The sequence below is a fragment of the Marmota marmota genome, unplaced genomic scaffold (assembly GCF_001458135.2).
Source record: "Marmota marmota marmota unplaced genomic scaffold, marMar, whole genome shotgun sequence".
Lineage (NCBI taxonomy): Eukaryota > Metazoa > Chordata > Mammalia > Rodentia > Sciuridae > Marmota > Marmota marmota.
The window spans coordinates 33999487-34013233 of NW_026000005.1; the positions used below are offsets into that span (position 1 = coordinate 33999487).

The window sequence follows — 13747 nt, forward strand, 5'->3', positions numbered from 1 at the left end:
CTGGGTTCGAATCTCAGCACCACATACAAATAAAATAAAGATGTTGTGTCCACCGAAAAACTAAAAAATAAATATTAAAAAAATCCTCTCTCTCTTTAAAAAAAAGATATGGGTGAGTGGTCATTGACACACTTACTTCTCTGTCTGCCTAAACTAAAGCTGAAGTAATAATTTCTTTTCTTAGAATTATTACTGACTTTAAGAAAAGAAAAAACAAGCCTCAATTGTTCAAATTTCACTGTGGGTAACTTGAGGCAATTCTAACGATGTGCCTGGTTTAATCCCTCCCTCCCTCTGGCAGCATAATGGCCAAGTGATTAAATTACAATGAAAGTGGATTTTGTGTGGGTCAACTGGTGCGAGAGTGGCTGTGGGGACTGAGATGGCTGGATAAATTGAGAAACACTCCCCTACCCCACATTTTCATTCAGCCCCCAGACCCCCCTGGCCTGCAGACCTCCTCCTTGCCCTTAACCATGGGACAGTCCCTGCCTCACTGAGAGCTGGATGTCCCACAGGAAGCCTGTGACTGTCTCTTCTTCTCCCCTGGGCACTGCTCTTTTCATTTATGATACTGTTATAGGACTCATGAACTCCAGGTGTGGTTTTTCTGGCCTGGAAGCATCTCTCTCAGAAACTAATCTGAATTTCCCCCACCAAGCCATTTCTCATGTGCTTCTGAGTAACAGAGGGCAAGGGGGTGAGTTCTTTGCCTGGCTCCCTTGCCCGTGACCTACAAAATTCAGAGTCTGCAGTGCCTCTCTCTTGAGGTACCTGGCCCACAGCCACCCCACTCCCTGAGAATTTAAGTTGAGCCATTTTACCACCTCACCTTTTACTTTGGTCAAACCATGTACATACTTTTTCAAAAATCCTGTGATGAATTGTACAATATTTTATAGTTTACAAACCATTTTACCTCTATTAACTCATTTCATATTTATAGTATTCCTGTGAAATTGGTGGAATAAGTCACACTTGGTGGTGCATGCCTGTAATCCCAGCATCTCAAGAGGCTGAGGCAAGAGGATTGCAAGTTCAAAGCCAGCTTCAGCAAAAGCAAGGCGCTAAGCAACTCAGTGAGACCCTGTCTCTAAATAAAATACAAAATAAGGCTGGGGATGTGGCTCAATGGTTGAGTGCCCCTGAGTTCAATCCCTGGTACCTAAAAATAAATAAATAAAAAGAGAGAAAGAAACTGGTAGAATAATTCACATTTTAAAATGCAGAGTATATCTCCTATAAGTCATTGGGACACCAAGTCACGCATTTATTTGGTTAGTGGAAATTAGATTGTAAATCTTTTTTAAAAACCTCAATTTCCTCTGTTGTCTGTTTTCACTTTAATGAGAATCTTTAGTATAACAGACTAGGTTGTGGTCAGCAGATATTTCCAGACTGGTAACCGAGGGACTTGTAGCAAGAGCAATAAGCATGTCAGAAGTGGAGGGAGAGAGGCATTAGGAAAATTGGGGCCAGAGGTTTTTATGGGTTCACCAAGTTGATTTCATGGCCCTGTGACTCTTGGTGCTATAACAATAAACTTTTTTACTTATATCATGGCAAATTTTATGTCTCTGAAAATAATTAAAGTAGATTTGGTTTGTTCATCAGTTAAGGAAATTGAACTCCAACCTTGGTCCTTCTTAATATTATTTGAAAATAATTCTTAGGTGTTTGGAGACAGTCGTACCCTTCCATACCTGCTTGTAATTGGAAGCTGCTGGGATTTGCCCTTCCTTAAGGAAAGCCCTGGACATGCCCTTGTCTGGGGACCTCAGGCAGGGCAAGTGTTCTTGTGGCTGTGGGAACTTGTTTTCCCAGAGCCATGAGCAGTGGTCCCTTGTGCTGACTTTCCTTTTCTTTGGGTTATGAACCCTCTGGTTGCTGATCCCAGGGGAAGACTAGAGAGGATCTGCTGACTAGGAAGCTTCCCACCATACAGCTCCCCAGGAGCAGCAGCCTTTCTTTAAGCCCATGCTTAAAAAATAAGTAGGATATTAACAAAAAAAACAGTGGATGGGGGAAAAGTAAATTAAAAGAGGACCAAGCAGGTGGTATCCTCTCCATCATATTTCTTTGCCTTGGAAAATAATTCAGTTATCACTGTGGCCTCTGTCATCTGAGATGCAAATGGCAGAGAGCTGGAGACTTCTTTTTGTCTTCCTCATTGTTTATAATTGTATAACGTTTAAACACACGAGGGTACAAAGTAATATACAACACCTATGTATCTACCACCCAGACTTAATAAATGAAAAGTTTTTACTGCATTTCAAGGGGGTTTTGTTTTGATTGGGGGTGGTGGTGGTGGTATGTGTGAGAGAAAGTGTATGTGTTTTGTTTGTATTTTTTTTTTTTTTGGTACCAGGGATTGAACCCAGGAAAGGCTACTTATATTTCAGTACTGAGTATTGCTACTTATATCTCAGTACTGAGCTTCCAGAAACTTATGTACTATCAAGAATCCCTGAACTCACTACCTAGGTATTTCACATTTACTTTACACACTTCAATTTGTATAGAAAACAGGTTATCATGAAAGTAACAGCTTTCATGATAATTGACGTGAAAACAGTTAATTATCTTCCATGGCCCCTGTTAGTAAGAATGTTTTAGTAACATGCCAGAGACCCATGAAGCATATGAATACTTCAATTTATTTTTGTATGTGAGATGGATAAAAGTATAGAGCTTTTCCTGCACATGGCAGAAGATGGCTTCAGTGCAACTGCTCATTTTACTTCTGTTCATATGACTTGGTATGAGGGAGATGGGCAGAGGTCACCTCTCAAACAAGGGAATAGGTGAGCTGGGGAAGGCAAGTACCTTGAAAATACCTGCTATCGATATGGTCTCTTTAATTAATCTCACTAGAATCTGTGTTTACTATGTTTAACCTATTTTCTTGTCATTATCAAATGCAGTGAATACATCCTGGACCTCCTGGAAAGTGGAAGAGAGAAGTTTCTAGTATTTGCACACCACAAGGTGGTTTTGGATGCTATCACTAAGGAACTTGAGAGAAAGGTAAGCTCCTTTTGAAATTCAGCAAAAAGAATTTATGTGTCAAGTTGTTCTGAGAAGGCTTAGTTCAGGTCTAAGCAAACAAGTGAGGTGATGGTTTCCAGGAACATTGCCGAAACATTCTGAAGAAGAGTTCTTAGTCGTAGGATCACAGTGGCGTCAGAATACTTCCCCAGCTTTGTCACTTTTAATTTACTCTGTGCTCTAAACCATCTTGCTTTAGGATCACCCCAGTGACTCTTCCTTTATTCCTCACACAGAACTACGGAGCTGACAAGGGCAAAAATAATTCCTTTGAGACAAGTATTATATGAATGTCCTTTTTTCTTTCCTTTGCCTCCTCATTACTAAGTGCTTTTATTAATCACACAAAGCAGTATGTACATTTCAGTATGGAGTTTTATAACTCTCATGAAAGTGAGCAAAAGATATCTGGAGGGATTTCTAAGGATGTTACACATTGTGCCGAGTGAGGTGGTGCACGCCTGTAATCCCAGTGGCTCCAGAGGCTGAGGCAGGAAGATTGCAAGTTCAAAGCTAGCCTCAGCAACTTAGCCAGGCCCTGTCTCAAAATAAAAAATAAAAAACAGGCTCATTGGTTAAAAACCCCTGGGTTCAATCCCCGGTGCCAAAAAACAAAAAATAAATAAAATAAAAATTTAAAAACAAACACATAGTATTTTTACTTCCTTTTCACTTTTGGTTAAGTTTAGGACCATAAACTTCTTTTTGTCTTTCTTCGTTGTTTATAACTGTATAACGTTTAACACACGAGGGTACATAGTAATATACAACACCTATGTATCTACCACCCAGACTTAATAAATGAAAAGTTTTACTGCATTTCAAGGGGGTTTTGTTTTGATTTGGGTGGGTTTGTATGTGTGAGAGAAAGTGTATGTTTTGCTTGTATTTTATTTGTTTTGGTACCAGGGATTGAACCCAGGGGCGCCACCACTAAGCCACATCCCAAGCCCTCCTTTAAAATGTGTGTGTGTGTGTGTGTGTGTGTGTATGTGTGTATGTATATGTATATATGTGTGTATATGTATATATGTGTGTGTGCATGTGTATATATATGTGTGTGTATATATATATATGTGTGTGTGTGTTTAGATGTAGATGAACATGATATCTTTATTTATTGTATCTATTTATTTTTATGTGGTGCTGAGGATTGAACTCAGTGCCTCACATGTGCTAAGCAAGTACTCTACCACTGAGCTACAACCCCAAACCCACAAGCCCTTTTTATTTTTATTTTTTATTTTTTATTTTGAGACAGTATCTTGCTAAGTGGTTTAGCCTTCAGCTTTTGGAGCTGCTGAGATTACAGGCATGTGCCACTGTGCCCAGCAGCCCTTTTTACTTTTTACTCTGAGACAGAGTCTTACTAAATTGCCCATGCAAATAAAGTGAAACATTTAGGACCCTCTATTCTGAGTCCATTCCTTTTCCTTCCTCCCCGAGATGATTTCACTATTCTGAAATTAGCATAGACTCTTCCCCTTCATATTGGTATACTTTACTCTGAAAGTTTGTATCCTTAAAGAATAAATAGTTTCCTTTTGTGTATGTTTTTAAATTGGCATAAATGGTAGCATAGTGTAAGTGTCCTGGAGTTCGCAGTTTGCTCTTTTGCTAGACATTGTTTTTGAGATTTTCCCCCACTTGTGACATATGGTTCCTACACTTTAGCTGCTGAGTAGCATCTCCTGGGATGACTGCATAGCAGTTTACCTGTCCTCCCACTGAGGGACATATTTATGATTTTTGCTTGCTATTATCTGAGTATTTATATACATATGTGTGTGTATATGCATATATATATATATATATATATATATATACACACACACAAATATATATACATATATACATGTATATGTTTCTGTGCATATATATGTATACATATATGTAATGTATGTATACAGACATATATATACACAAATATATATATATATATTTGTATCTGTATTTTTGTTGCCTTCTGTATGTTCGACATGATCTTGCATGGTCATTGGATAGGTTCATGTTCAGTTTTACTAGATATCATTGTTGTCCAGGGTGGTTTCTCAGATTTATTTATTCACTTATTTTATTTATTTATTTTTGGTACTGGGGATCAAACCAAGGGATGCTTTACTACAGGCTGTATCCCCAGCCCATTTTATTTATTTTTTTTTATTTTGAGACAGATTTCTGGTATGATTTTTGCATATGAAATGGTGCAGAAAGCAGGCCAGTAAGATTCAAAGCTATAACCCTGGGATTAAAACTAGAGCCATGGGTGTTCTTAAGAAACCCAAAACAATTAATTAGAAAACTTATATGTGAAAACTTATTTATTTTTTATCATATTAGAAAACTTATTGATTTATTAATATACTGTATTAGTTTATTGTATTAGTTTTATTATATTAGAAGGCATAAGAGCTTTGTAGGGTTCTTGGATTCCAAATAAATATACTAAAACAAATTATTTTTAAAAACTATATCTAATTAATAAATGTAATGGGGAGAAGGAAAGTTCACAATAACAAAAAATAGTGCCTATTAATTTTACCCCAAAATTATAGAAACTGATGGAGACTTGGAAAGACTTGTGCCAGGCTCCTCTATAGAAAGGTTAAAAAGTATAAAAATGCCAGTCCTTCCCAAATTAATATGTAAGTTTAATTTATTTCTAATAAAATTACAACTGGATTTGTTTAAAGGAGGCATCTTGTTACTATGTACTGAAGTACATCTGAAAAAACAATCAGGAGCGAGAACTAAGGAAGCTTTGAAAAAGGAGAGCAGTGTTGGAAGACTTGTCCCTCCAGATATATAAAATCTCTTTTAAGATACTAGCACCAGCAATTAAAACTGAGTCATGCAGGTCCAGAAACTGGTGGCCAGGTGGGTGGAATAGTATAGAGAGTTGTATAAATGGAAATTAAACATATAATCAAGGATCATCACAAATCAAGTTTAATTTACTTGATACATAAAGTTTGAGTATTTGGCTGGGTAGTTGAGGAAGGAAGAAGACTTCAATGAAACTTACCTTAGTATTTACCATAGTAAATTAAAATGAATCAAAGATCCTTATTAAAACCCGAAGTATAGGATTCCACCTCTTGGGTCCCCTTCTTCCTTTTCTGCTGTCCTTTAATAAAGCGTCTACTTTCCACTCTAAAAAAAATAAAAATTAAAAAAAAAATAAAACCCGAAGTATAGAAGTAGTTACAGATGAACATGTGACTAATCATGGGGTGGGGATAAAGTTGCAAAGGAAAATTTGTCTAAATTTACCCAGAAATACAAATTCATTCTGTCATACACATAGCAGTGTTATCAGTTATTTTGTACATTTGGCATATTTGGCAAGGCAGTTTGAAAAAAAATTAATATAAGGAAATAGGCTAAGGTAACTAATAGCAACCTATATGACAAACAAATAATGACAGCTACATGGCTCTCAGTAAGGATAGAAAGTGTATGACTAGAAAAAAGTACATGACTCCAGATTAGTTTGTATTTTTTAGACTTTTTTAGAATGTGGAATTATTAAGTATGTACTCTGTTTTTGTTTTTTTTTTTTGGTCTGGTTTCTTTTCCTCAGTTTATTTTGGGATTCATCCTTGTTTATCCCTATTTAGTGCTGAATCCTATTGTGTAGATATCCCACAGGGATTTTTGTTTTGTTTTTTGTTTCAACTCATTAACCTGTTGATGGACAACTGCCAACCACTCCTTTTTAGGGAAAATTAGAAACTCTCTGTATTTGTAAAAATAGAAGAATGGCTAAATTATGCTATTGTCACATAATGAAATATAGCCATTAAGAATAAGACTTTAGAAAACTTTAAGTAGTTTACTTCATTTACAGTATGTTTATTGGGAAAAAATAGTATGGTAATATACATTGAGAAAAAAGGACAAAAAAAATCAGGTTAGTAAGATTAGTAAATATTAGTAAGATTAGTAAATATTAGTAAATATCTCTGTTTTCTTACATTGTTTATCATTTGAAACAAATAAATGTTCCTTCAAACAAATGCAAAACTAAATATACAGTTACCATACAACCCAGCAATTGACCCCTGGGCTTTACATGGAGAAATGAAAACTATGGTTGCACAAAAACCGTATACAGATGTGTCTAGCCACTTTAAGTGTGGTAGCTCCACATTGGACCTGCCCAGATGTCCTTCAGTAGGTGAGATTTTGAACTATGGTACATAGGTACCATGGATTATTTCTCTGCAATAACAAGGAACAAGCTACCAATGAAGGCAGCAGGTTGGTTGAATCTCCAGAGAACAATGCTGAGTCAACAAAGTCCATCCCAAAAAGTAACACATTCTGGTTACATTTCTGTAACAGTCATTAAATGAAATGTTTTAGAAATGCAGGATGGATTCCTGTCTGCCAGAAATGAAGGATGGGGAAAGAGAGGAGAGGTGAGCATCATTCTAAAAGAGCCACAAAAGGATCCTTATGATGTTGGAACCATTCCATATCTTGACTGTGGAGGTAAATACATGAAAACCTACCAAAGTGACAAAACTGTAGAACAAATACAGACACACACACACATATACACACACACACACATATACACACACACACATATACACACACACATATACACATACACACACACACACACACACACACACACGATGGGAAACCTGAAGACCAGCAGACTGCATCCAAGTCAGAATCCTGGTTATGATATGTTCCATAGTCTTACAAAGTGTTACCACGTCATGGAGCCTGGCACAGAGAATCCTGCATTCTCTCTTACAATGCTGTGTGAATATGCAGATTTTAATTTTAAAAAAGCAAAACCCTGAAAGCAGAGGGCAGAACAGCAGTGCAGCGTGGCCCTTGGGGCCCTGATTGGGTGTGGCTGACATGGCCACAGTCAGGTGCTGTTGCAGCCTACCTCAGTTTCCCCCCTCTTCCCCACAGCAAGTGCCTCACATCCGCATCGATGGCTCCACTCCCTCAGCAGACCGAGAGGACCTGTGCCAGCAGTTTCAGCTGTCCGAGAGGCACGCAGTGGCAGTGCTGTCCATCACTGCTGCCAACATGGGCCTCACCTTCTCCTCCGCTGACCTGGTGGTGTTTGCCGAGCTCTTTTGGAACCCAGGGGTAAGGGACAGTAGACTGGACCTCCCCTGGGCATGCTGGTGGCGGGGGGCAGTGAGGGAGCTGGTGTCAGTTGGGAGACGTGGTTTCTGCGGGCGTTCCCCAGTGCCACTGTCTTTCTTTCTGTTTCCACTTGCCCTTCTAACCATGTTTAGAATCTCACAGGTCAGTTCTCACTCCATGTTAAAACAGCACATCTGTTGGCTAATTTTTAGGTCTTCACAGCTAACTGGATTATTGAGTCCATTTTATCAATGAAAAAACCTGAGTGGAGGTGGAGGGGCCCAAGCAGCAAGCCAGGACCCATTGCTGTACATCTAGGAGGCATGTATGGTGGCAGGAGCAGCCCAGGCCTCTGGCCTTCCACCCAGGCCCCTTTTATTAACTGTAGCTGTGAGCTACTGTAGCCAAGGGGGCTTAATAGTGATAGTTCTGGTGCTCCCTGAACACCACCATGTATCCCTGGTCACACCTAATCAAGGGACTGCTGTGGCAACAGATATGTCATTTGTTTGAACTCATAAAATTTCCTCCTGTGCTTCAGAAAAAAAGGTTATTTCCCCTCTGAAATTTTGATACGGTATGGTTTCACTGGCCACACTTTAGCAACTTAGTGGACTTTGAGATTGAAGCTATTCATAACAAAAACAGTGCTCCTGATTGTAGTTATTTATTATGGGGCTTACTATTATATGAAGACACCACACCACCCTCTATTCAAGTATGAATGTGATGTTTCTACCTTTTTCTTTCTTTCTTTTTTTTTCCATTTGTCATTGGGAATTGAACCCAGATCTCACACATGGTAGGCCAACACTCTGCCACCAAACCTCATCCCCAGCCCCTGTTTTTAGGAATTTAGAATGTGACTTTTCATTTCACAGAGACAAGAAGTGGAAATGTGCCAGGCTTCTGTCATTTGCCCCTCTGCACCCAGCCTGTCAGGGGAGCCTCTGTGCGCTCTCCACTCACAGCACCTAGTGCAGTGCTCACCACCAGAAAGCCACTCCCAGATGTACTGCTGCAGCTTCTAGGTCCATCCAGGGTTGTGTTTAGTTCTTTTGTTAGAGGGCAAGTTGTCTACAGTTCTAAGAGACTGTGAAATGCCTTGAGGAGGAAGGGGTGAGGTGGGGCTCAGGAACAAGAGGCCTACTGCATGGTGGGCTGGACTGTGTCAGGCCTTCACCTAGCTGCCTTGATCCCTGTGCATGCAGGTGCTGATCCAGGCTGAGGACCGGGTGCATCGCATCGGGCAGACCAACTCTGTGGGCATTCACTACCTGGTGGCAAAAGGCACCGCAGATGACTACCTCTGGTATGCCTGGCTGGGTGACTGGATTTGGAGCTGAGCAAGGATGGATACAGGATATGCTTTCTTTGCTTTTTAAGTGCTTCTGTTCTTGCTGAGGGCTTTGAGAATCCACAAAGAAGACTTGTTAGCAATGACTCCCACTTTCATCTGGACCACTTTTGTCCTCTGTCACTAACATTCTCGGGGGTTTGCAGGACATTGGAGGAAATCGTGTAGTAATAAAGGGAGCTGACTCCTTCCTCACTGGCCTGAGTCCTGGAGAGGAACTGATTAGGAATTGATAATGATGAAACAGATGGGATTTGGTTTATAAAACACTCTGTTCCCAGCCATGAGGGATGGTTAGGACAGGAGACAGGCTCCTTTCCTCTTTTGTTATATATGGCTTGATAGACCACATCTTACTGTTTGCTGGACACAGAGAAGAGGGGCTCACTGTGGATCATTTATTTAGTGATTTAGCTGGGTCACATTTTCAACTATGGAGGTTTGTGTCTACTACCTAAGCAAAAATTCCCACCATGCTTTTTCCCAGTCCCATTTTTCCCTTCCTGGTGTTAAGTTTTTTGATTATCTCATTAGTTTCCACTTCTCTGTGCACAGTCTTAGGGCTAAGGTCTCAAGTTTTGCAGGATATGGGGGCCACTTCTCCTCCCCTTTGTTTCTTCAATGGATTTTTTAATTGGACAGTTCAAAATTTTGTTGTAACTAGGCAACGTTTATTTCCTACACATCTTCCATTAAAAAAAGAATTTTGACCCTGAAACTAAGAAACCCCAAATTGGAGGTTTTTTTTCACCACTGAGAGGGGGCAAATATTTCAGACATGAAACAGTTAACACAAGGCAGTCCCACCAGAACCAGGAGGGTTGTTCTGAGTAGGTTGTGTTCACTGCAGCTTGTTTCTCCCCCACAGGCCCATGATTCAAGAGAAGATTAAAGTTCTGGGAGAAGCTGGGCTTTCTGAAACCAATTTCTCAGAAATGACAGAAGCCACTGATTACATCTACAAGGTAAATGCAGCCATGGCTCCTTGTTTCTAGGGCAGAGGGAGGCATTAAGCTGTCTACCGGGCCCATGGGTCCTGAATGGAAAGGTGTGATTCACTCCTGGGGACCTTCCCCAGCCCAGAGCTGAAAAGGATGGGCCTGCAGTCCATGTATGCATTCTACTAGATGCTTCTCACATGCCCTCAGATTCTTAAAAACCAAGGCTGCCTTTTCCATCACGCCATTCAAAATTAATGGAAAACTCCCCATGGTAACTGTCCTAGTGTTGTGAGAGGTACATATCAGTCCATACCATGCAGCAGGGCTACTGCCCAGTTTTTCCCAAGCACAGAATAGGGAGTGTTTAAAATAGAGCACTGCTTCAAAGAACATTTTCCCCTCTGTCATTCCATTTTATTGTCAGTATCTCCCCATTTTATTGTGGGTAAACTGAGACATGGCAGAGAATAGGACTTGCACAAAGTCGCAGGGCCGTAGAATCAGCCCAAGATACAAATCTGCTCAACTTAGCCCAGCATTCCTTCTGTGACATCAGCCCCTCATAGCAGAGTGTAAAGAGGCCAGTGAACATCCTTCCATGACTCGGTGTGCCTTGTCAGAGGCTTCTTGGCCTTTGGAGAGGACAATGCTGGGCTCACCACATCTTCCCTGGCTACACACTCCAGCCTGGTTGCTGCCATTGCCTCTTGCTCCCCCATTTCAGTGAAACACCAGGGAGCAAGAGACTCAGAGATTCCCTAAGTCTGACTTGCCTTCAGAAGCTCAGGTGGCTGATTAAGAAGATATCTACTCAGGAGGTGCTGCCTCCTGGACTGGGGCTTTTAGATGAATAACAGGACAGTTTGGGTCAAGTCTGAGCCTCATGCAGGCAGGTGCCGTCCTCCTTGCAATTGCTGATCGAGCATCAGTTGAGTTTAAGCCAAGTGCACACCTATAAGCCCAGCTACCTTAGGAGACGGATACAGGAGGAGCACAAGTTTGAGGCCAGCCTGGGAAATGTGGTGAGACCTATCTCAAGATAAAAAATAAAAGAGGCTGGAGATATAGCTTAGTGGGTAAGGAACTTCTGGGTTCAGTCCCCAGCACCCCCCAACAAATTAAAAAGTTGAATTAAATAAACAAAATCTTATAGGTGACTCTAAGACTTAAGAGTCTAAGAATTTGATTATTCATTTACATTTACTCAACAAATAGATCTTTTTTTCCTAATTATTGGGACAAATATGACTCAGGTCATATTTAATTTAAATGTTAACTGTAAATAATTCTTTTAGGCAATAGCAGTAAAGGCAATTTTAAGACAACCTTATTATTAAGCTCTCAAAAGAACTTGAATTCAGTTGGAGTGGTGAATATACTTATAGAACCTAGGTTATTATCTGTCCTTGGAAAAGAAAGAACACTAGTTCTAAAGGATCCTCATTTGAACTCATTTTTCTCATTCTTGTCTTTCCATCAGTTACCCTGAGTTGGCTAAGATTTATACCTAAGTATAAGTGCAAGATAATGCAAATGAGACTTATCAGCATTTATTTTTATTACTAACTTTATAAACTTATTTTCTTAAGATAGAAATGAAAATTTTATTAAATAGGAAAATAAAATGTTGCCACCTTTTTAGGAGACAAAAGCAAAAGAGGTTATAGATGTCTCTGGAAGATAGGCTTCCTTTTGAGAGGGGAAATGAAATATTAATCTGATCTTGAAACTTGCTTCCAATTAATTATGCATGCTCCAAGTTAGCACATAGTGTTGCCATCATAATTCAATGTGCTTCAATAGGTATTTCTACTGAGAAGGGGCCTTCTCACAGGGCAGCACTTCCTTGACAATGCACCCCTTCAGAAAGAAGCTGAGGAGTACATCCTTCAGGAAGGCATGAAGAATGTGTTGAGATTGACCTTAATGGTCTTTAATATCACTCATCCCCTGCTCCAAGAGGCTGGGATTCTGAAAGGCAGGAGATATGGGGTATAGTTAATGGAATAATCTAGAGTTCTTACATGACATGTTCCCTTAATCAGATTTCAAGGAACTTCATTTTATCAAAGTGGAGGGATTCTGTGAAGGAAGAGTGAGGAACCAGGCACAGTGGTACTCACCTGTAATCCCAGCCACTCCTGGATAAATATAGTGTAAAAGAAGCTTCTTTGTAAAAGCAGGCTGAGTCTGGAGGATCACAGGTTTGAGGCCAGTGTGGGCAGTTTAGTAAGACCCTATCTCAAAGTAAGAAACAAAATGAGCTGGGGGTGTAGTACCCCTGGATTCAATTCCCAGTGCCACCAAAAGGCAAAAAATAATTTAAAAAGAACTGTAAAGCTAGGGAACCAATATTAAACTTGATAAGGTAAAGAAGACACAATGGTATGACAAAGGAAATCTTGCTAAAAGGTGGCCTGAAGGGATATCAAGCTGGCAGGAACCTGGGGCTGATGAAGTTGGGAAGAAGCCTGAGGCAGAAGTTGAGCTCTGGTAACTTGGTACTCTGCAAGTGCTAAGTGAGGAGTGACGTGGTCTAAGTCAAGAGAGTGACTTGAGAGAACAGGAGAGAAACTTGTATGAGCCAAGGACTTAGGATACCCTGTGGTTTCAAGTAGAGGCCCAATGAGAATGTTGGTCGACTTTCAAAGATAGGCTGTAGGAGTAAGCTGAGAGATAATTTTAATTCTAAATAGTTTAATTTTATGGATGTCAGTGGAGATGTTAAATGTACCTCTGGATTGGAAATGGTCAGGGTTGGAAATTTAGACTTAGGAGAGATCAGCAGGGGTGATGGTGAGCCTGTCATGTGTCACGTCATCACTGTTGGGCCTGGTTTTAATACTGCGCCATTGCCAATAATGGATAGAAGCATTTGGTGAACATCTTGATCATTTGTAGCTTTAAGGCCATCAGAAGTAGGGACAGGTATCCCTGAAAATTAGGCATAATCCATGGCTGAACACACAGAATTACAGTTTAACTAACCCTTCAGTTTAGAAAGACTTTGCAGGTAATGAGATCGTGGGAGCTATTTTGATACTGAAAAACTAATGTGGGAAGTTAGAAGGGAGAAAACATACCAAGATAAATTATAGTGTAAAAACAGCTTCTTTGTGTTTCTTTTTATTTCTAATCCAATGAGCACAGAGACAGTAAGATGTCAGGAAGCAGGAAGCAACATTAGTGGTAGTTTGTTGAAATGGTCTCTACTGGTTACTATGTATCTCTGTGATGGCTTAAAATATGCCATCTCTCACCTTAGAGCTCTCTCACC

The 13747-nt window shown here is 40.0% G+C and overlaps 1 protein-coding gene across 4 annotated transcripts in view; it reads left to right on the forward strand.

The window, feature by feature from the left end:
* Positions 1-13747, forward strand: part of Smarcal1 (SWI/SNF related, matrix associated, actin dependent regulator of chromatin, subfamily a like 1) — a 59486-nt gene that overhangs the window by 45005 nt on the left and 734 nt on the right. For all 4 annotated transcript variants that reach the window (XM_048808526.1, XM_048808525.1, XM_015481352.2 and 1 more), the window contains 4 exons: positions 2928-3030; positions 7990-8172; positions 9384-9484; positions 10398-10494. In XM_048808526.1, the coding sequence (XP_048664483.1) occupies positions 2928-3030; positions 7990-8172; positions 9384-9484; positions 10398-10494 (484 nt within the window). The remainder of the gene's footprint in view (positions 1-2927; positions 3031-7989; positions 8173-9383; positions 9485-10397; positions 10495-13747) is intronic.